Source organism: Ambystoma mexicanum, chromosome 2p (assembly GCF_040938575.1).
Source record: "Ambystoma mexicanum isolate Mex_15411 chromosome 2p, UKY_AmexF1_1, whole genome shotgun sequence".
NCBI lineage: Eukaryota > Metazoa > Chordata > Amphibia > Caudata > Ambystomatidae > Ambystoma > Ambystoma mexicanum.
This window is the reverse complement of record NC_090923.1, coordinates 1,078,473,703-1,078,495,455: the sequence shown is the minus strand read 5'-3', so window position 1 is coordinate 1,078,495,455 and position 21,753 is coordinate 1,078,473,703. Positions and strand designations below refer to the sequence as shown.

The window sequence follows — 21,753 nt, the reverse complement described above, 5'->3', positions numbered from 1 at the left end:
CTCGATTGAGCACAAGGCTCTATTGACCGAAAAATAAAGCAAAACTCTTCCAAAACGCAGTAAAAGCTCCAGAGATAAGCACAAGGACTCCTGACACTTGCACGTGCAGTAACAATCTGAAGATGGCTGCCTGAGGAGGGGCTTAGGTGAAAGGCAGTCATTGGCTGGGGCATTATGCCCCCCCCCCTCCCAAGCTCAGTGATTGGTTGTTAGGAGAAAGATAGTTCAGAAATGAACCACTGATTTCTTCTGTATCAAGCAATCCCTGCCAGACCCCATGCTTGAGAAGAGATTAGTTTCTTACCTGTAACTCCATTTCTCCAGCATTGGTATCTTTCATGGATTCACATGCTTAGAATATTCCCAGTCGTCAGACTGGGAACCCTCGGTACACATAGTCGTTTCCTATAGGAAAAAACTTCTGACACTTGTGTGTCCTATCCACGTCCTCTCTGGGGCCGTCCACGCATGCCCCGTAGGACGTAGTGGTATAAAAGCCCCGCCCCCGCGGGTCCCGTCAGATTTCGGCCCCTCCAAAGTAGAAAGGAGAACCTGCTTATGCATATATCTTGCACATTGCATTCCGGGGAGGCTGGTGGGCGCATGTGAATCCATGAAAGATACCAATGCTGGAGAAATGGAGTTACAGGTAAGAAACTACTCCCTTCTCCAGCATTGGATCTTTCATGGATTCACATGCTTAGACTAGATTGTATAGCAGTATCCTAAAAGAAGGAGGTGAGAATGCAATGCAACATACACCCCCCATCTGTACTTCATCCGCATGCTGCATTTCCAGGCAGTAATGGCGTGTGAACGTGTGTGGGACTGACCATGCCGCCGCCTGGCAGATGTCTGTCAGAGGAATTCCTGCCCACAGCGCCGTGGAAGAGGCTGTCGATCTTGTGGAATGGGCTCTAGGATGCCCTTGTAGGGGTCTCCCGGCCTTGGAGTGACTAAAAGCAATCGCTGACTAGACCCATCGAGCCAGGCCTTGCTTGGAAATTGCCTTTCCTCTCGTCGACGGACCGTATGCAATGAACAGCTGTCTGGTAGTTCTGAGTTCTTGTGTTCTTTGCAGATAAAATTTCAACGCCCTTTTCACATCTAGAGTATGAAGATACTTTTCCGCCGTCGATGACGGGGTCGCAAAGAAAGTAGGGAGGACAATGGTCGACTGTTTGTGATAGACCGTCTTAACTTTCGGGACGAAAGTAGGATTAGTTGATAGCACCACTTTGTCCTTAAAGAATCCCATATATGGAGGGTCTTTGACCAATGCCTGTAGCTCTGATACTCTTCTAGCTGATGTAATGGCAATTAAGAAAGCCAGCTTCCATGATAGGAACTGCATGGATGAAGAGGACATTGGCTCGAAAGGTGGCTTCATTAAAGCCGCCAACAGCACATTTAGACTCCATGTTGGTGGGAACCGCTTCGTTGGGGAAGGTTCGAAAAAGACCCCTCATGAAATGTTTCACCAGTCTGTCGCTGAATAACGGAGAGGACTGTCTCCTACTCGTGAACCTTGAGATGGCCGCCAGGTGCACCTTTATGGACGAGGATAACCCACTCTCCGCCAGGTGAAGAAGATACGGTAAAACCTGTTCTGGAGTTACTTCTAAAGGCCGTACTTCATGTTGCGTTTGACACCACATACAGAACCTTCGCCACTTGCAGATGTATGACTTGTTGGTGGAAGGAGCCCTAGCCGCCTGTAGAATTCTCCGGCAATCCGACGAAACTTTCAAAGTGCCAAATTCCGAAAAAAGTCAGGAGCCAGGCCGTCAGGTTGAGGCTGTCCGGATTGTGATGCCACACTGTTCCCTTGTCCCTGGACAGGAGATTCAGAACCTTCTGGAAAGTTATCGGTTGTTCCAACGACAGATGCAGCAGGTCGGAAAACCAAGGTTGTCTCGGCCAATACAGTGCCACTAGAATGACCCGGCATTTGTATCTGCGTATCCACTGTACTGTTCTCCGTATAAGGGGAAACGAGGGAAGGCGTACAGGAACTTGTCTGTCCATGGAAATGAGAACGCTTTCCCTAGGGATCCTTTCTGAGGCCATCTGCTCGCGAACTGCTTGCATTTCTTGTTTTCTTTCGTTGCGAAGAGATCCACTGAGGGGTGACCCCATCTTTTGAAGATTTTCTGCAGCTGAATGGTGTCCATCTCCCACTCGTGTATCTGGGCCATGCTTCTGCTTAGGGAATCCGCTTGTACGTTCTTCACTCCTGGAAGATGGTGTGCCACTATAGATATGACAATGCATTACTTACCGTAAAAGCATTTGATGGTTCTATCTGCTTAGATTCACATGCTGTGCATAGGTCCGACATCCAGTGGTCACTGCGGAGTATTGCATTTTGTTTTTCGTAGTCGAAAAGGGGACGTCGACAAGGCGTGTCTGTAACACTATCCCTATAGTGACGTGTGTTGTACCCACAATCCCTCACGCGTCGAGGTCCCTCGGTTTGTATTTTTCTGCCCTGAGGGAGCCTTCTAGACGTGAGTGAGTACAGAAAAGAGAAATATAGTAGAGGATGTCTATGTTCCTTCCATCCGAGCGGGGAGGAAGGGCGGGCGCATGTGAATCTAAGCAGATACAACCATCAGAAATGCTTTTACGGTAAGTAATGCATTGTCTTCTGATGTTTGTTAATCTGCTTAGAATCACATGCTGTGCATAGACTAGCGAGCAGTACCCGGAGTTGGCGGTGGGTTATGAGAAGGAACAGTAGAGAAAAGATGTCTTAATACTGCCTGTCCCACCTGGGAGTCAGATCTAGAGTGTGCATCTAGACAGTAGTGTTTTGTAAAGGTGTGCACAGAACTCCAGGTAGCCGCTTTGCAGATGGACTCAAGGGGAACATTTGCAATGAATGCTATGGAAGCCCCAGTGCCTCGAGTGGAATGTGCTCTTGGCTTGAAGGGTAGTTCTCTCTTAGCAAGAGTGTAACAGAGTGATGCATTGTACAATCCATCTAGATATAGTGGACTTCGAGACTGCATCTCCTTCTCTTCCTGCTGCCACCGAGACAAAGAACTGATTAGTCTTTCTCAGTGATCTGGTTCTTTCCATGTAGAACATGACAGCTCTGCGTACATCTAGTGTATGCAGACTTTTTTCTCCCAAGCTGGAAGGGTTTTGAAAGAACGTTGGTAGTTCTATAGATTGGTTTACATGAAATTTTGAGATGAATTTTGGTGCAAACCTTGGGTGTGTGCGAAGAACCACCTTATCCTTGTGAACTGATACGAAGGGGTCTAGTACAGAAAGAGCCTGTAGTTCACTTACTCTCCTAATGGAGGTGATAGCTATTAGGAAAGCAGTCTTAAGAGTGAGGTATTTAAGAGTTGCTTTGTGCATGGGTTCGAAAGGAGTGCCCATGAGTCTAGAAAGTACTACGTTTAAGTCCCATCCGGGAGCTGGGTTAGCTATCGGGGGGTGTATTCTTTTTACCCCTTCCATAAAAGCCTTGATAACTGGTATCTTCCACCACGACACTAAGTTGGGAAGTGGTGTATGCAGAAAGTGCCGCTAGGTGGACTTTAATGGAATTAAACACTAGACCTGAATCCAGTAAATGGGTCAAGTACAGAATAATGTTAGTGGCAGAGCAGTCAACCGGGTCGATGTTCTTACTTCTACACCAGATGACAAATCTTTTCCACTTGCTAGAATAGCAGTGGCGAGTATTAGGTTTTCTGGCTTCCCTGAGGATCTCCATACATCTCTGAGGGAGATGTAAATGTCCAAATTCTATGATCTCAGGAGCCAGGCTGCTAAGTTCATGGTCTGAGGACATGGATGCAGTGTCCTGCCCTTGTCTTGTGACAGCATGTTGTACGGGCAGGGAAGTTTCATTGGGGGAGATAGGGACATCTCCATCAAGTGAGCGAACCATGGCTGCCGGGCCCACATTGGGGCTACTAGTATCATGGTAACCTGCTCTTGGTGCATCTTGTGCACCACTTTGTTGAGGAGGGGAGTCGGGGGGGGGGGGGGGGGGGGGAGGCGTAAACAAATTTCCCTGACCATTGAATCAACAGACCGTTCCCCTTGGACTGGTTCTGGGGGCACCTGGAGGCGTAACTTTGGCATTGTGAGTTCTCCAGGGTTGCGAACAGGTCTATTTCCGGGAAACCCCATTGCGTGAAGACGTCTAAGACGATGTTTTTGTGTAATTGCCTTTCGTACTCTTTGGGTAGGGGGAAGTCTCTGCTGAGTTTGTCTGCTAGCAGATTGAGTTCCCCTGGTACATGTTGTGATAGTAGGAACATGTGTTTGAGAGCCCACTTCCATATATTCTGGGACAGCTTGGACAGTCCTGGAGAGTGAGTGCCCCCTTGCTTGTTGAGATAGTGCATGGCTGTGGTGCTGTCTGTGAGGACCATCACTGTCTTTCCTTGTAAGAGTTCCTGAAAGGCTTTCAGTGCTTTGAACACTGCTAATAGTTCCAGCAGGTTTATATGCTTGGATGCTAAGCTCGGAGTCCACACTCCGTGAGCAGTCTGATGGGATAGGTGAGCCCCCCATCCTGTAAGGGATGCGTCTGTGGTTAGAGTGGCTTCCACTGCGGGTGTGGCGAAAGTTTTTCCTAATAACAGGTTTTCCTTTGTCCACCACCGTAGTGAGAGAACCAAGGCCTGCGAGACTACCACCAGATCGTCCCATGGTCCGCTGGCCTGACACCACTGGCTGTAGAGCCACTCTTGCTTTGGGCGCAGGCGCGCGTGAGGTACCAAATAAATACATGACGCCATCATCCCTAGCAAGCGCATTGCTTTGCGTACCGTCACCTCTCGACCTGCCACATATTGGGGGATCTGAAACAGCATGTTTTGGACCCTCTCGTTGGAGGGGAAGACGAGGCCGTCCTTTGTTCAAATTAGAGCCCCTAGGAATTGTTTGATTTGGCTGGGGTCTAAGCTGGACTTCTTTTCGTTGATGGAGAAGCCCAGTAGGGACAAAAGGTCTACGGTCCTTTGGGTATTGGAGAAGCATGTTTCGTAAGAATCCCGTTATGAGCCAGTCGTCGAGGTACGGGTAAACCGGGATGGATAATCTGCGCAGGTGGGCCGCTGCCACTGCCAGTACTTTCGTAAATACCCTTGGTGCAGATGCTATCCCGAAGGGTAGTACTCTGAACTGGTAGTGTTTGTTCTCTATCTTGAACCTGAGGTATTTTCTGTGCGCTGGCAACATTAAAATATGAAAGTATGCATCTTTCATGTCTAGTGTTGTCATGCAATCCCCCTGTGATAACAGTGGGATTACTTCCTGCAGGGTCACCATACGAAACTTTTGGGGTTTGACAAAGTTGTTTGCTGGGCGCAGATCTAATACAGGGCGCATGGTTAAGTCCTTTTTGGGTACAAGGAAGTACACTGAATAAATACCTTCTGTTACCTGAGATAGGGGGACAGCCTCTATAGCTTCTTTTTTCAGTAGCTTTTCTACTTCTTGAAGAATAGTGAGGTGTTCCGGTGTCATGCGTCGGTTCCGTGGGGGTCTGTATTTCGGGGAACCGTTGAATTCGATGCAGTATCCGTGGGCTATGGTGGATAATACCCAGCGGTCTGACGTTATTCCCTCCCATGCGGAAAGGAACGATGTTAGCCGGCCCCCGACCGGTGATGCATGGGAGGGGACCCGAATCTTTGGGTCATTTGTTGGTATTGGGCGTGGGGCCTTTTGGACTGGAGCCGCGCCCTCTTCCTTTGCCACGACGTTGGCCTCTTTGACTGAACTGGGTGCTTTGGTTAGAGGGCCAGTTGGTAGCAGAGTAAAATTGTTGTTGGCTTTGCTGCTGGCGTTGGCCACGAAAGGAGCGTCTATTGCCATAGCTGCGTCTGTTAGGTGGCCTAGAAATTTGGTCAAGAGTCTTGATGGTATCAAACTCCTTCTTCGCATGTTCTAGGGCCTCATCAACTGCTTTCCCAAACAGATGCGTTTGCTCTATGGGCTTATTTATTAGGGAAACCTGGGTTTCTGGCTTAAATCCCGAATTGCGCAACCAGACATGGCGTTTGAGAAGTATTCCCTGAACCAGGGAGCGGCCAGCTGTCTCTGCGGCATCTAAGGAGTTCTTTACGATGCCCTGGTTTACAAGAGTTCCCTCTGATATAGTAGCCAACAGGCGTGAGCGCAGGGGTTCTGGTGCGTCCTCTGCTTCGCTGCGCAGCTTGCTCCACTGTGCATCTGCATAGCTAGCTAGTAGGGAATTGTTATTCGCGATCCTGGTTGAGAAGGCGGCGGATGTCGTGATTCTCTTCCCAAGTGCATAGAGCTTCTTGCCCTCTTTGTCAGGTGGTGCCTCACTAGTAGATAGTGGTACCCCCGCTCTCTTTCTTGTGTTAGTCACTACCAGAGAGTCCGGGATAGAATGTCCCCTGATGTACAAAGGGTCAGAAGACGAAGGGCTGAAGAGCTTTTCTATCCGAGGGTTGACCCCTCGGACTAAGGCCGGATTGGAAAGGGAAGGAGTTATTCTTCTCTTTATAGAAGCCAGGAGCGGAATGGACTGGCTGACCGGGGCTTTTTCTTTAATAACCTTTTCTACAAAGTCTATGTCCGGAAGGGTCTCCCCTGTGTCTATTTCAAAATGCGCTGCTGCCTTGCGCAATAGTGCATTAAGTGAAGGCTGGTCATCTATGGGGGAGGTGTTCCCAATAGGTGAGTCCTTGGGAGGAGAAGGATGAAAGACATCAGGGTCTGAGTGCACTGATGGGGATTGCCAAGGCTGCACTGATGGGGAGTGCCAGGGCTGTGAGGTAGCTGTATCTTCTTCAAAAGCTCCTGCGCTAGTGTAAGGGTCTTCCTCAAACCTCTCCTCCTCAAGTTCTTCCTCTCCACCTAAACACTCCTCATCTTCCTGGAGGTATTGCTCCTCTTCAGTGAGGTCATATGCATCTGTAGAAGGGGTAAATAGCCTAGGAATCTTGACCCTAGGGTCATCCTGGGTCCATTCTCTTGGTCTTTTGGGTGTGTGTGTGGGTTTTGGCTACCCAAAAAACTCTCCATCTTTTCCATACAAGAATGGAGTCTTTCCAGGGTCTCATGGGGAACCCCTGAATAGTCTAGAGGGGGGAAATCAGTGTTTTCGGCTTCAAAACGCTTCGAACGCTCCCACGTCGTCGACGAAAGGTTTCCGTCGCCCTCAGAAAAGCCCTCCGGTAGTTCAGAAGTGCCTTTAGATGGATGGGGCAGTTCCTGGCTACTCTTGTGCTTTTTCGGTGTTTCTATATCCTTGGGTGCGGTATTGGACATCTGTTTCGTCGTCCGCTTATGTTTGTCCTCGGAAACAATTCTCGCCAGACTCTCGACGAAGAGTTCGTCAGTCGAGGGTTCTGGAGTCGGCGTTGCCTGCGTTGCGCGTTGTTTTTCAACGGCCGCTCTATGGAGCGTTACGTCGGATGTTTTTGGGGTAGCGCCCGTCTTAGATAAAAGCCCAATCGCTGGTCGCGTTTGCGGGTGGGGCTTGAGACCCTTGCGGTCTGAGGTCGACGCCGGAGTGCCCTGCGTCCCCTTTGGCGCTGGTGGATCCTTCGTCCTGGACGAAGAAGAGCCGTGGGTTGTGTGCTTAGGCCTATGGGGTCTGTGTGCGTCCTTGTCTCCGGGGTGTTCATCCCCATAAGCAGGGCGTGAGCCGAGCCCGTCGGGGCCGGGGACGGACGTCGAGGAGCGCAAGCGCTCCTTCTGGGGGTTAACGACTTCCGTAACGGACGTCGAGTTATCACCCTCCTCGTCACTTTCTGTAACAGCGGCGGCGGGTGAGGAAACTGACTTCGACATTGCGTAGTCCGCCCACCTCTTAACTTTCCGTTCTTTAAGAGTTCTTGGTTTCAAGAGCTTACAGGCCGCGCAGCTGTCCTCTTTATGATCGAGGGGCAAGCAACGATTACAGAGCTTGTGTTTGTCCTTCCAAGTGTATTTGCCCCTACAGCGTGGGCAAAACTTAAAAGGTGTCCTCTCCATAGCTGAGGCAATAAAAACTGGTGATAACAACCCCAAGGGAAAGATAGGGGAGAAAGACATTCTCGACGAGAAGGTAAAAGTTCGAAACCCCCACTCTCCCTACTGTATGTTGGCCGGCGAGGCCTGGCCACGTGTTCGGCAGCGCCGAAGGATCTCCTCCGTCTCTTCTCCTCCGTCGAAAACTTGCTCGGCGGAGAAACAGCTTCACAGCTAACGTCAAGGGGAGGGATCTTTAACAATAAGTATATATTAAGGACCGAGGTCCGTAGTAATTGTTTAGCAATGTCTCTCTAGGAGCTCCGCGTAAGGCGACCATAAGCTGGGCGGAAAAAAACAATCTGAGGGACCTCGACGCGTGAGGGATTGTGGGTACAACACACGTCACTATAGGGATAGTGTTACAGACACGCCTTGTCGACGTCCCCTTTTCGACTACGAAAAACAAAATGCAATACTCCGCAGTGAGCACTGGATGTCGGACCTATGCACAGCATGTGATTCTAAGCAGATTAACAAACATCAGAAGTTGTGTTTCAAAGCCCAATGCCATACCTTTTGAGCTTCCACGGACAGGGTCCTGGATCTCGTGCCGCCTTGTTTTATCAAGTAGAACATGGCTGTCGTGTTGTCCGTCAGCACTCTTACTCTCGACCCCTTGATATGTGGGAGGAATGACTTCAAGGCCCATCTTACTGCCCTCAGCTCCAGTACATTGATATGTAGGAGTGATTCGGTCGGGGACCATCTGCCCTGGGTTTGGTAGTTGTCCATGTGTGCTCCCCAGCCTGTCAGGGATGCGTCCTTGATGATGGTTCGCTGAAATTCTGGTTCTTGTATAGGTACCCCTCTGCCCAGGTTGTGAACGCTTTTCCACCATTGGTGGGCTCGGATGATTTCGTCGTTGACGGTTATCCTGTCTGACCGACCCGTGGCCTGCTTCCATCTGTCCGCTAGGAATTCCTGAAGTGGCCTCATGAATAATCGACAGTTGTCTACTAGATGGATGCAGGAAGCCATGGAACCTAGGATCGCCACATACTTTCTCACAGAGTGTGCAATGTAAACGTAGTTGACTCGTCAGTCGATTGATTTTTGACATTCTGTCTAGGGAAGGTTTCACTATTCCCGACTGGGTTTCGAATTGAGCTCCCAAGAACTTTAAGTTCTTTGATGGCCTTAGAGAGGACTTTCTGAAGTTCACTGCGAACCCCAGTTGTTGCAGAAGCTGTAAGGTGGCCTGTACGCTGTCATTGGTCGACGCCGAGGAGGATCCCCTCACAAGCCAGTCGTCGAGGTACGGGTATACATGATGCCCTTTCTTTCTCAGCCAGGCTGCCACGGGTGCCAAACATTTTGTGAACGTTCTTAAGGAGGATTTGAGACCAAACGGAAGCACTGCGAATTGGTAGTGTGTCCGACCTACCATGAACCTCAGAACCTTTGTGTTTGACACATAGGTATGTGGAAGTACGCGTCCTGTAGATCCAGAGGCGCCAAAAAATCTCCCACTTGAACGGACCCGATTACTTCCTGCAGCGTGAGCATTTTGAATTTTTTGGCTCTGTAAGGTCTTGTTGAGGTCGCGCAGGTCGAGAATGGGACGCCACTTCCCATTTGGCTTTTTTTACCACAAAACACCGTGAGTATTCCCCTTGGCCTTTCTGCGATGCAGGAACCAATTCTATGGCACCTTTTTGTAACATAAGTGCTACTTCCTGCAGCAAAACGCTCAGATGTGGTTGGGGTAGGAATACCGGTGGACATTTGGGAGATTTGCATTTGAATAGTAGAGAATGTCCGTACCTCACTGTGTCCAACACCCACTGATCTATGGTGATGTCTTCCCATTCTTTGACGCAGTTTGACACTCTTCCTCCCAGAACGGTGCGCTTCCCGTCATTGCTGGTCATCTCTTGGATGACTGGAAGTTTCTGCGCCGGCTTGTGTTTTGAGAGGCGCGTCTATATCCCTGGGATGGGTATGCTGATCTGCCAAAAGATCTATCCCTGGGTGCAGAGAATCTTGAATTGCCCGATGCCCCTTTAAAGGGACGAAAAGAATCGAAACATTTTTCCACTTTGAAAGGCACCCAACGAGCGTGCCGTATCCGAGTCCTCCTTCATGCCCTTCAGGGCCTCATCCACCTTTTCTCCAAAAAGGTCACTTTCGAAGGGCATGTCCAATACTTTATACTGCACCTCGGGCCTGAAGTTGGTGCACTTAAGCCAAGCCTGGCGTCTAAGAACAACTCCGTTGTTTACTTGCTTAAAGCCCGAATCCGCCAGGTCCACCGCTATGTTAATTGCATGATTCGACGCTTCTTCGCCCTCTCGTACCAGAGACATAGCCGCTTTTCTATGTTCCTCCGGAAGGTGGTCCAGTATAGGGGCTAGTCTGTGCCACATTTCCCTGTCGTACCTGGCGTCAATAGCCGAAGAGTTGGCTGCCTTCACAGTTGTAGCACCCACGGATAGTACCTTCTTACCAAACACATCTTGGCGCCTTGCCTCATTATCCGGAGGGGTAGAGCACTTGTGTTGGGCCCTCGCTTGTCTTGTCGCTGCCGCCGACACCACTGAGTCAGGTGTAGGTTGGGACGAAAGACATTTCGGGGTAGAGTCTGGCGCTTTAAACTTCTTGTCAATGCGGCCTTTGACGGCCGGTTCAGAAAACGGGTGACGCATGGTTTGAACACCCTCTTTCCAGACATGATCTAAAATGGGTATTGAGAATACTGAACGCCTATTCTTACCCATATGGTCGAACAGAAAACAGTCCTTTTTCTCCTCCTGCTGGACCAGGCCAAATTCCTTGCATGCCTTTTCCATCATTGAATGAAACGCGCCAACATCGTCTGGTGGAGACGGGTGAGTGGGGCTCTTTGGTGTTTCCAATTCAACATCCGACACCCAGGATGGATCCCTAGATGGAGACAGGGAGATGTCAGATACTGATCCTTGGTCAGATACAGAGTCCGACAGCTCACCCTCTTCGTGGACCACTGGAGTCACCGGAACTCTGGTCGTTTGGGTTGGACGATGTGACGGGCCTGGCTCGTTGACGGGTTCACTGGTGGAAGCCTTTCATCTAACAATTTCAGCAGCAAGTGCAATGAGGACAGAACCTCCATGGACAGGGCCGATTGTGAGCTTGAAAACTGGGTAAACACCTGAGAGCAGGTTGCTCCTGATGGTGACTTGGCTCGGAGCCCAAGATCTTCCGGGCCCGCAATCCTGAAGCCGTCTTCCTTCGAGGAAATCGACACTGCCTGTTCCTGCAGTAACGAGTCCGGCAACACCAGATCAAAAACCTCTGGTCTCCAGTCCTGAACTTCGGTCGACGAGGACATCGTCGCCGTCGTCGTCAGCGGGTTGAGGACGGGGGAAACCAACTGCGTTAGCGGCAGTGAGGCCACTGACTGGTTTGTCGACGGTGGGCCTGCAGGTGGCTTAGGCGGTCCCGCCTTCACAGAGCTCTCCCTGCGCTTTTCCGACTCTCTAATCGTGGCAGATCTATGAGGATCGCCCGAGGGGGATTTTGGCCTTTCCTTTCCATGTTTTTTCGACGATGATGACTTTTTTGAAGATTCTTTTGAAGAGTCTTTGGAAGAGTGGCTTCGTGGAACATCCTTTTCCGCCCGTCGAGTTTTCTTTGCCGGTGGTTCCGACGAGGCTGAACGGCGCGGGGCCCCCCCGATGTTTTCGTCGAGGCCACGCTGCGCACGGAGCCAACCTCCGACTGAGGATATGCTCCCGCCCCGTCATTTAACCACGACACCAGCCGCCGACTCCGATCTTTCAGGGTTTTCTGGGAAAAACCTTTACATATTTCGCACTGGTCTGCCGAATGGTGAGGGTGGAGGCAATATATACAATCTAGATGGCCGTTCCACTCGTAAACCTTTTTCAATCCGCACGTGGCGCACGGGCGGAAGAGCGGTTTGCCCGACATCCTGGTAAAACCAATAACCTTTCGATCAAAAACGAGTAATTTCAACAATAAACCTAGAAAGTAGAGAACGCGAGGAGATCCCACTATCTTTGGAGACAGTTGAAATCTGACGGGACCCGCGGGGGTGGGGCTTTTATACCACTACGTCCTACGGGGCATGCGTGGACGGCCCCAGAGAGGACGTAGATGTGGATAGGACACCCAAATGTCGGAAGTTTTTTCCTATAGGAAACAACTATATATGTGTACCGAGGGTTCCCAGTCTGACGACGGGGAATATTCTAAGCATGTGAATCCATGAAAGATCCAATGCTGGAGAAATAAGCAGATACAAGCTACTTAAAGAATTTCTAGCCAAGTAATATTTGTCTCAGTAAAAGAAAAGGCATTACACAACCTAGATAAGCGCAGGCCAGTAATCTTATCTAGACAAAGCGAATAAGGATAGTACTGTATAAATGTATGCAGATGCACGTGTATCCAACCATTTGGGAAGGAGTGAGAGCCAGGAAGAAACTAGAATTGAGACACAAAGCTGCCCAATACTAATTGTCTGAAGGACTGATCAGTTTCCGCATAACATGTGAGCAAAGTGAAGGCTTTACTTCCCTTTTCAAAAGTCGGGACAGATCAAAAACAGCAAAATTAATGGAATTACATCTATATGCAGAAAGAAAAAGCTTTCCTAACAAGGCCTCAATACGGATGCACTCACCGAGAAACGTCTACTCCATTAACTAGTATCTGCGGCAAGGAATCCCTGAAATCCAGTTTAGAGATGCCAAAGTGTCACTATCTAGCTTCCTCTACCCCAAAAAAAAAAAAAGGAAAGCCACCCGGGCCAAAACAGAGGGTGCTAGGAAAGCAAGTAGGATACAGATCACCCTCTCTAAAATCAATCACTACCCCACCCCCCCACTCACCAGCACTCTACCCTCCCACCCACCACCTCTACCCCTTCAGCTTCCACCCTGTCACTGAATATGAAATTTCCAAACCATCGCTGGTCTTAAACCCTCATGTTGTCAAGGTGATATATCTTGCCCAGCTCCACTCACCAAAGAATGCTCTGAAACTGTCATACCAATTATCACATCATCAGCGCCTGCTCAATCCCAAACAACCTTTAGCAGGCCTGGGTCTCGACTCATCAACCAAATACAAACCTACCTTGAAAAACAAGATCCTCAGCCCGCGCCAATCAGGCTTCCACCCGGACCAAGGCACAGAATCTGCACTACTCGACCTAAAAAAGTCAAATGGACGATATTCAGGACTCCAGGAACCTAGGTCAAGTAGTATGAGAGGGCCATCGGCCGCATTCGACCTTGTGAACCACCAAACACTCACCCACCCATCTTTCACTGCCAACTTCTCCCCTGAAGCAACTAAAGGAGTTGCATCATTACTAGCAGACAGAAAGGCTCAGCTCTTAAGAAAATGCATGGGCCCAACCCACTCCAGTACCCTGTGGTGTCAACTCAAGGATGCTGCGCGTCTCCCACCACCTAACATACACCAAACCTCTATTTGACCACCTCGACATTTCCAACACCAACTATGCCAACTACACCTAGATGTTACTCCTCACAGGTAACCAGGATTACAGCGCTGGCACAGTCAAGATTTTACATAATCCAAGCTTGGATGGTCGCCACCTCTGCTTCAATGATAAGAAATGCTCATTGAGCTCCCTTCAACCCTCACAACTAGCCAAGCTGGACCCTGACTTTTGCACCTTCACCGTGGATTCCTTCAACATCCCTGTCTCTTATCTTAAGACGTTGGGCTTCTACCTTGACTCAAGCCTCAACATGACCAGTCGGGTCAATGCAATTGCTTACTCTGCAGCCTATACTACAAAACTCTTAAAATCCCAGCAAACCATTGCCCCTCCACACACCACCACCACCACCACCACCTGAACATGGCCAGAGCAGTTCCCGGCTTAACTATTGCAATGGTCTCTTCGCAGGCACCTCGGAGTTCAACCAGAAACTCCAGACAATTCAAAACAATACCATTTGTGCCGTCACAAACCTCAAACGGGACCATGCATCAGCCCATTTAAGATCTGCACACTGGCTACCCATAAGTGACCGATTCACTTCAAAATTCTCTCCATCCACAGATGCCTCCAACTCTGCTCCATCCTACCTCGAACTAACTTGTCAGGTCCCCCCCGCCCCCCCATGTAGGGAAATGCAGGCTAGCGTCTGGTTGGGTAAGACAATTGAGGCGCCGGAGGGGTTGCAGTGTGAAGTTGAGTAAGGGGCAGTTGGCAAAGTTTATTTCTCCTTAAGATTGGCTACCAAGACAGCAGGGGAGCAATTGGCTGTTGAAGGTTTGTGAGCTAGTATGAATCTTCAAAAGGGTTCTAAACTGCCTTTCATTCTAAGCTCCAGAGAAATGTTTAGGAAAACAATAAGTTAATTCAGCATTCGGTGAAGGGAACAAGTTTATTGGTCATTTATAATGCACCTTTACACAAGTGTTTCGAGGCGCAACAAGGCAAGGGGGGATTTGGGGACAGGGAGGACAAAAGGGACGCGATCTTACTATGCCCGGACACTCAGATCGTGCAAGTGCAGTAACGAGAAGTACCGAAGGGCAGGTCGGAGGGTTGGGAGTGCACAAACCGGGAGTAAAGGCCTGTGAGTGCCAAGGAAAGCAGAGAATAGAGGGGGGCCCACAAGCTAAGTGAGGTAAGGGGAACGGGTCGTCTTGATGGGGGGAGGGGGTGTGGACCCTATATGACTGAAGGAACCAGGCTGGCAGTTTATGTCAGTGGGGGCATTAGCAGGGGAGGGAGAGATGGAAAGAAAAGAGGAAGGTCTTGAGGAGCTTTGGAAACTTAAGGAGATCTGGCTCAAGTCTGAGAGGGGGAGAGAGACCATTCCAGAGGGAGGAACCTCCGGAGGCGAGATCTACCCCCACCCCCCAACTCTCCGCTTGGCAAAGCATCTGATCTGCAGAGAGTTCGAGCTAGAGAACCAAAGGGCTCTAGTAGGGAGGTAGTTCGGGAGAGGGAGCTGAATGATGGAAGCATGGGCCAACCCTGCCTTGGCTAGTGACAGTAAATACGGCAGCACCTGCAGGGCCATAATCCATAGAGGGTAGAGTTTCTGTGCACAGCACCAGACAGCGAATCTCTTCCACTTATGTCCATAGTATTTCAGTGTAGACGAAGCCCTGGCAAGCACTTCCTTGCAGTCCGCCGGGAGATCGTATCCACCAAACTAGCGCTGCAGGAGCCAGGCCTACAAGGAACAAGTTACTTACATGTAACTGTTCTCCAGCATGGGTCTGGCATGGATTCACATGCTCATGAATATTCCCCGCCAGGCTGGGAATCCTCGGTAAAGAAAAAATCTATTTAGTTTCTGAACTGTCTTTCTACTAGTAACCAATCACTGGTCTCTGGGTCATACTGCGCCCATCCAATGACTGCCTTCTACCCAAGCCCCTCCTCTGACAGCCATCTTTAGATTTGGTAGCACGTACAGTGGCAGTAGGACCAAGAGAAGAGCCGCAGCGGGGTAGGTGGGAGGGTTCGCATGTGAATCCATGCCAGACCCATGCTGGAGAAGGGAATAGTTTCTTACCTGTAACTCCATTTCTCCAGCATTGGTATCTTTCATGGATTCACATGCTTAGAATATTCCCCGTCGTCAGACTGGGACCCCTCGGTACACATATATAGCCTTTTCCAATAGGAAAACTTCCGACACTTGTGTCCTATCTACTTCCTTTTAGGACCCACCTACGCATGCTCCGTAGGACGTCCCCATATAAGAGGCCCGCCCCCGCGGTTCCCCTTCAGATTTCAGCCCCACCAAAGTAGGAAGGGTTAAATTTATCAATTAAATACATTACATTCCGGGGAGGTTGGCGGGCGCATGTGAATCCATGAAAGATACCAGGAATAAGTTACGTCATATAACCTTACCCACATAAAATAAACTCATTAAAAAGGTAGACAACAGATTCTCCACAGCGTGGACCTTACCTTACTGAAACAGATGCGCAGGACAGCTCTTCCCATCTGCACCTCGTCCGCATGCTGCCTGGCAAGGCAGTAGTGGCGGGTAAACGTGTGGGGCAGTGACCATGCCGCAGCTTGGCATATGTCCGTCAGCGGAATTCGTGCTCATAAAGCTGAGGAGGACATCGATCTTGTAGAATGGGCTCTAGGATGTCCTTGCAGTGGCCTTCCGGCCTTATAGTGACAAAACGCAATCGTCGATGAGACCCATCGAGCCAATCCTTGTTTAGAGATTGCTTTTCCTCTCGTCGACGGACCATATGCGACGAACAGTTGTCTAGTAGACCTGAGTTCCTGTGTACGATGTAGGTAAAATTTCAGAGCCCTCTTAACGTCCAGGGTATGAAGAGCTTTTTCTGCTGCTGATGGTGTGGCGAAGAAAGTAGGGAGAACAATGGAGTGTTTGTGATACACTGTCGGAACTTTTGGGACGAACATAGGATTAGTTGCCAGGACTACTTTGTCCTTAAAGAATCTTAGGTATGGCGGGTCTACGACCAGCGCTTGCAGTTCCGAGATTCTTCTAGCTGATGTGATAGCAATCAAGAATGCCAACTTCCACTAAATGAATTTTATGTCGGACGTGGCCATAGGCTCAAAAGGCGGTTTCATTAAGCCTGCCAATACTGTATTGAGACTCCAAGTCGGGGGGAAACGTTTTTCCGGGGGAAAAGCTCGAAATAAACCCCTCATGAAGTGTTTTACAAGTCTGTCGCTAAATAGAGGAGACTGCCTTTTCCTTGTGAACCTCGAGATGGCAGCCAGGTGCACCTTCATCGATGTGAAGGATAATCCCCTCTCCGCCAAGAGGAGAAGGTAAGGTAGAACTTGTTCCGGCGTCACCGACAACGGTTGTAGGCCCTGTTGTCCCCTACACCATTCACAGAACCTCCGCCACTTATAGGAGTAGGATTTGTTTGTAGAAGGGGCTCTAGCCGCCTGCAGAATTTTTTGACAATCCTCCGAAATGTCTAAAGCACCGAACTCCGAAAAGTCAGGAGCCAGGCTGTAAGGTTGAGACTGTCCGGGTCGTGATGCCACACCGTGCCTTTGTCCCGGGATAGTAGGTTCGGGGCTTTCGGAAACCCTATGGGATGTTCCAGCGACAGGTGAAGCAGGTCGGAGAACCACGGTTCCCTTGGCCAGTATGGTGTCACTAGAATTACCCGACAATTGTATCTGCGTATCCACTGTATTGTCCTCCGTATGAGGGGGAACGGGGGAAAAGCATAGAGGAAGATGTCCGTCTATGGGAAGGAGAATGCCTCCCCCCTGGAGCCCTCTTGAGGCCATCTGCTTGCGAATTGCTCGCATTTCTTGTTGTCTTTGGTCGCGAAGGCATCCAGAGGGGGGGTGACCCCATTTCTCGAACACTTTCATCAGGTGAACTGTGTCCATTTCCCACTCGTGTATCTGGGCCATGCTTCTGCTGAGGGAGTCTGCTTGGGAGTTCCTCACTCCTGGAAGGTGATGAGCCACGATGGAAATTTCGTGCTTTAATGCCCAATGCCATGTTTTCTGGGCTTCGATGGAAAGAGTTCTTGATCGCGTCCCTCCTTGTTTCCTCAGATAAAACATGGCCGTTGTATTGTCGGTCAGTATTCGTACTCGCGAGCCCTTGATGTGTGGTAGGAATGCCTTCAAGGCCCATCGTACTGCTCTGAGCTCTAACACGTTTATGTGTAGGAGTGACTCCGTTGGAGACCAGCGACCTTGCGTTTGGAGAGCACCCATGTGAGCTCCCCATCCGGTTAGGGACGCATCCGTGACTATGGTTCGCTGAAACACCGGCTCCTGTAGGGGTACGCCGTTGTTCAGATTGTGGAAACTCTGCCACCACTGAAGGGTCCGAAGCAGCTTGTCGTCGATGGTTATCTTGTCTGACCACGATCCTGGAGCCTGCGTCCATCGGTCCGTGAGGAATTCCTGCACTGGCCTCATGAATAGGCGACAGTTTTCCACCAGATGGGTGCAGGATGCCATGGCCCCTAGGACCGAAACATTTTCTCACTGAGATCTTGGTGTTTCGCCGTAGTCGGCATGCTTGTTGATTGAGTCTTGAGGTTCTGTCGAGAGAAGGTTTCACTAGCTCTAACTGGGTCTCGAACTGTGCCCCCAGGAATACCAGCGATCTTGATGGCTGCAGAAGGGATTTTTCGAAGTTTATGGCGAATCCCAGCTGTTGTAGAAGCTGCATGGTGGCTTGTAAACTTGTGTTGGTCGACGCTGGGGAGGATCCCCTTACCAGCCAGTTGTGGAGGTATGGGTATACATGGTGGCCTTGCTTCCTTAGCCAGGCCGCTACTGGAGCCAGGCATTTCGTGAACGTTCTGGGGGAGGTCTTGAGCCCAAAAGGAAGAACCGTGAATTGGTAGTGAGTCCGCCATATTACAAATCTTAGGAATTTCCTGTGTTTCCGACACATTGGAATATGGAAATACGTGTCCTGTAAATCCAGGGACGCTAGAAAATCCCCTCTTGAACGGCGCGGATCACTTCCTGCAGAGTGAGCATCTTGAATTTTAGGCTCTTTAAAGACTTGTTGAGATCGCGTAAGTCTAAAATGGGACGCCATTTGCCGTTCGGCTTTTTTACGACGAAATCTCTTGAGTAGACTCCTTGACCTCTGTGATGTTGGAACTAATCTATCACGCCCTTTGCTAACATGAGTGTTACCTCTTGTTGCAGTATCTTCAGATGGGAATGAGCGGTGAACGCAGGTGGAATTTGCGGAGGGCTGTGTTTGAATTGTAGAGAGTGTCCGTTTTTTATAGTATCCAGCACCCATTGATCCGTCGTTATTCGTTCCCATTCGTCGACATATGCTGAAACTCTTCCCCCCCCAGAACGGTGTGTTGTATGTCACTGCTGATCTTTATTTTGCTTGTCTCTCGACGACGACGACGAATATGATGGTCTCTTCCTGGAAGTCTGGAAGTTCCGGCGACGGTTTGCCGTTTGGGAGGCACGTCTGTATCCCTGGGAGGGGTAAATTGATCTGCCAAAGGATCTGTCTCCAGATGCAGAGAATCATGAATTACCTGAAGCCCCTCTAAAGGGACGAAAAGACTTGTAGTTTCTGCCACTCTGGAGGGCACCCAATGAACGTGCAGTGTCCGAGTCCTCTTTCATTCCCTTTAGGGCTTCGTCCACCTTCTCACCGAAAAGAAGGTCTCCCTCAAAGGGCATATCTAAAACTTTGTATTGTACTTCTGGCCTGAAGTAGGTACACTTAAGCCATGACTGTCGACGTAATACGACCCCATTATTGACTTGCTTGAAGCCTGACTCAGCGAGGTCCACCGCAATGTTTATTGCGTGATTTGATGCTTCCTCACCTTCTCGGATGAGTAACATCGCTGCCTTCCTATGCTCTTCCGGAAGATGATCAAGCAACGGAGCTAGCCGGTGCCACATCTCCCTATCGTATCTGGCAACAATTGCCAGAGAGTTTGCGGCCTTTACTGTGGTCGCTCCCACGGATAGCACTTTTTTGCCAAAGGCATCTTGGCGTCTCGCTTCGTTCTCAGGAGTCGTCGTGCACTTGTGCTGGGCCTTCGCCTTCCTCGCCGCCGTCTGGCGTTGGTTGGGAGGATAAACACTTGGGGGTAGACTCTGGAGCCTTAAACTTTTTTTCCAGGCGTCCTTTCACTGCCGGCTCTGAAAACGGGTAACGCATTGTCTGCAACCCCTCCTTCCATACATGGTCTAGTATTGGTATCGAGAACACAGACCTCCTTCTCTTACCCATGTGGTCGAACAAGAAACAGTCCTTTTGCTGTTCTTCCTGGGACAAACCAAATTCTTTGCATGCCTTCTCCATCATAGAATGGAATGACACAATGTCGTCCAGAGGGGACATGTGAGCTGGGCTTCTAGGGGTTTCCAACTCCACCTCTGACTCCCAGGTTGGATCCCTGGAGGGGGATGAGATATCCGACATGGCTCCGCTGTCAGACTCCGAATCTGGCAGCTCACCTTCCTCTTGTGCCAGTGTTGAGATTGGCGTGCGTAGGTTGACGGGACGGGCTCGTCGACGGGCAGGTTTGCCTGAGGTAGTCTCTGGTCCAACGACTAACAACGATTGAAGCGTGGACAGAATTTCCAACGACAAAACAGATTGAGAAGAGGGGCAGACACCGGTATAACGGATCCCCTCGTCGAAGACTTGTCAGCCACTCGTAGCCCTAGGTCTGCTGGGCCAGCTATTCTCTCATTCTCGTCCTCCGAGGACAGCAACACAGCCTGTTCTTGTAGTAAAGTATCCAGGGGGGTCGGATCAAAAACTTCAGGCCTCCTGTAGAACCCCCGTCGACGATGCCACCTGCGTAAGTGGCAGGGTGGAGGCCGATGACTGGGCCGCCGTTGACGACGGTGACTTAGCAGGTGGTTTTGGCGGTCCCGCCTTTTCCACACTTGGCTTGCTTTTACTCGACGTCGATCTATGATGATCACCCGAGGAGGATTTCCTTTCCTTTTCATGCCATTATTTCTTTGACGAGGAGTCTCTAGTTGAGTGACTTCCAGACGACTCTTTTTCCGTCGGTCGAGATTTCTTCGCCGGTGGTTCCGACCAGGTAGCACGGCGTGATGTTTTCGCCGATTGTGTGGAGCCTACCTCCGAAGGGGGGTGTGCCCCCGCTCCATCATTCAGCCATGCCACCAGTCGTCGACTGCGGTCTTTGAGGGTTTTTTGAGAAAACCCTTTGCATATGTCGCAGTTATCCGCCGAATGATGAGGGTGGAGGCAATATATCCAATCCATATGTCCGTCCCCCTCGTAAACTTTTTTCAAGCCGCACGTTGCGCATGGGCGGAACAGCGCTTTTCCTGACACGGAGGACATTTTCTGTACTCAAATTCCAGTAATGCAACCTTGTACAAAATAGTAAGACAACGCTAGGAGATCCCACTACTTTGGAGACGGTTGAAATCTGAAGGGGAACCGCGGGGGCGGGCCTCTTATACGGGGACGTCCTACGGAGCATGCGTAGGCGGGTCCTAAAAGGACGTAGATGGGACACAAAAGTGTCGGATGTTTTCCTATTGGAAAAGGCTATATATGTGTACCGAGGGGTCCCAGTCTGACGACGGGGAATATTCTAAGCATGTGAATCCATGAACGATCCAATGCTGGAGAACAGTTACAGGTAAGTAACTTGTTCCTACTCCAGCATGGGTCTGACATGGATTCACATGCTCATGAATACAATAGATAGCAGTACCCATATGCAACCACAGGAGGTGGCAAGGCTCAACAAGCATCGCTTACCTCCTCACCAGGCTCCCCTTCAAGCGAACAGGTTGCGCAGCACTTGCTGGCCAACTCTTGACCCCTCGTGGACACAGTAGAATCTTGTGAAGGTGAGTGTCGACCTCCAGGTAGCAGCCCTGCAGAGGCAAACCAGACAGGAACGCCGCAGTAGCAGCGATCGCTCTGGTTGAATGGGCTCAGACGGCCGGGCAACGGTCGGTTTGCCAAACCAGTGACAGTGCATGATGCAGCCGGAGAGCCATCTGGAAATGTAAGCCTTTGAGAGGGCCTTCCCTTGGTTCACAGGGCCAAAATTCACAAACAGCTGTGATGTCCTCCGAAAACTGTGCGGCCCACATAGAACTTCAGCACTCTAGCCACATCCAGCGAGTGCAAATTCCTCTCAGCCAGCGACAAAGGCGATGGGAAGAAAACAGGTAACACCAAGGGCTCGTTGAGATTGAAGTCCAACGGCAGCTTGGGCATGAAAGAGGAGTGCGTCCTCCGCACTACTGTCTCG

General features: G+C 50.1%; 1 protein-coding gene across 6 annotated transcripts in view; it reads right to left on the bottom strand.

Moving 5' to 3' along the window:
• SF1 (splicing factor 1) overlaps positions 1 to 21,753 on the bottom strand; it is a 292,507-nt gene that overhangs the window by 104,808 nt on the left and 165,946 nt on the right. Inside the window, exon 11 of one of the 6 annotated variants that reach the window (XM_069645034.1) lies at positions 13,107 to 13,180. The exons of the other annotated variants lie outside the window; for them this stretch is intronic. Within the exon in view, the coding sequence (XP_069501135.1) occupies positions 13,122 to 13,180 (59 nt within the window). The 3' untranslated portion in view covers positions 13,107 to 13,121. Of the gene's footprint in view, positions 1 to 13,106; positions 13,181 to 21,753 lie in introns of those variants that run through there. 6 annotated transcript variants of the gene reach the window in all.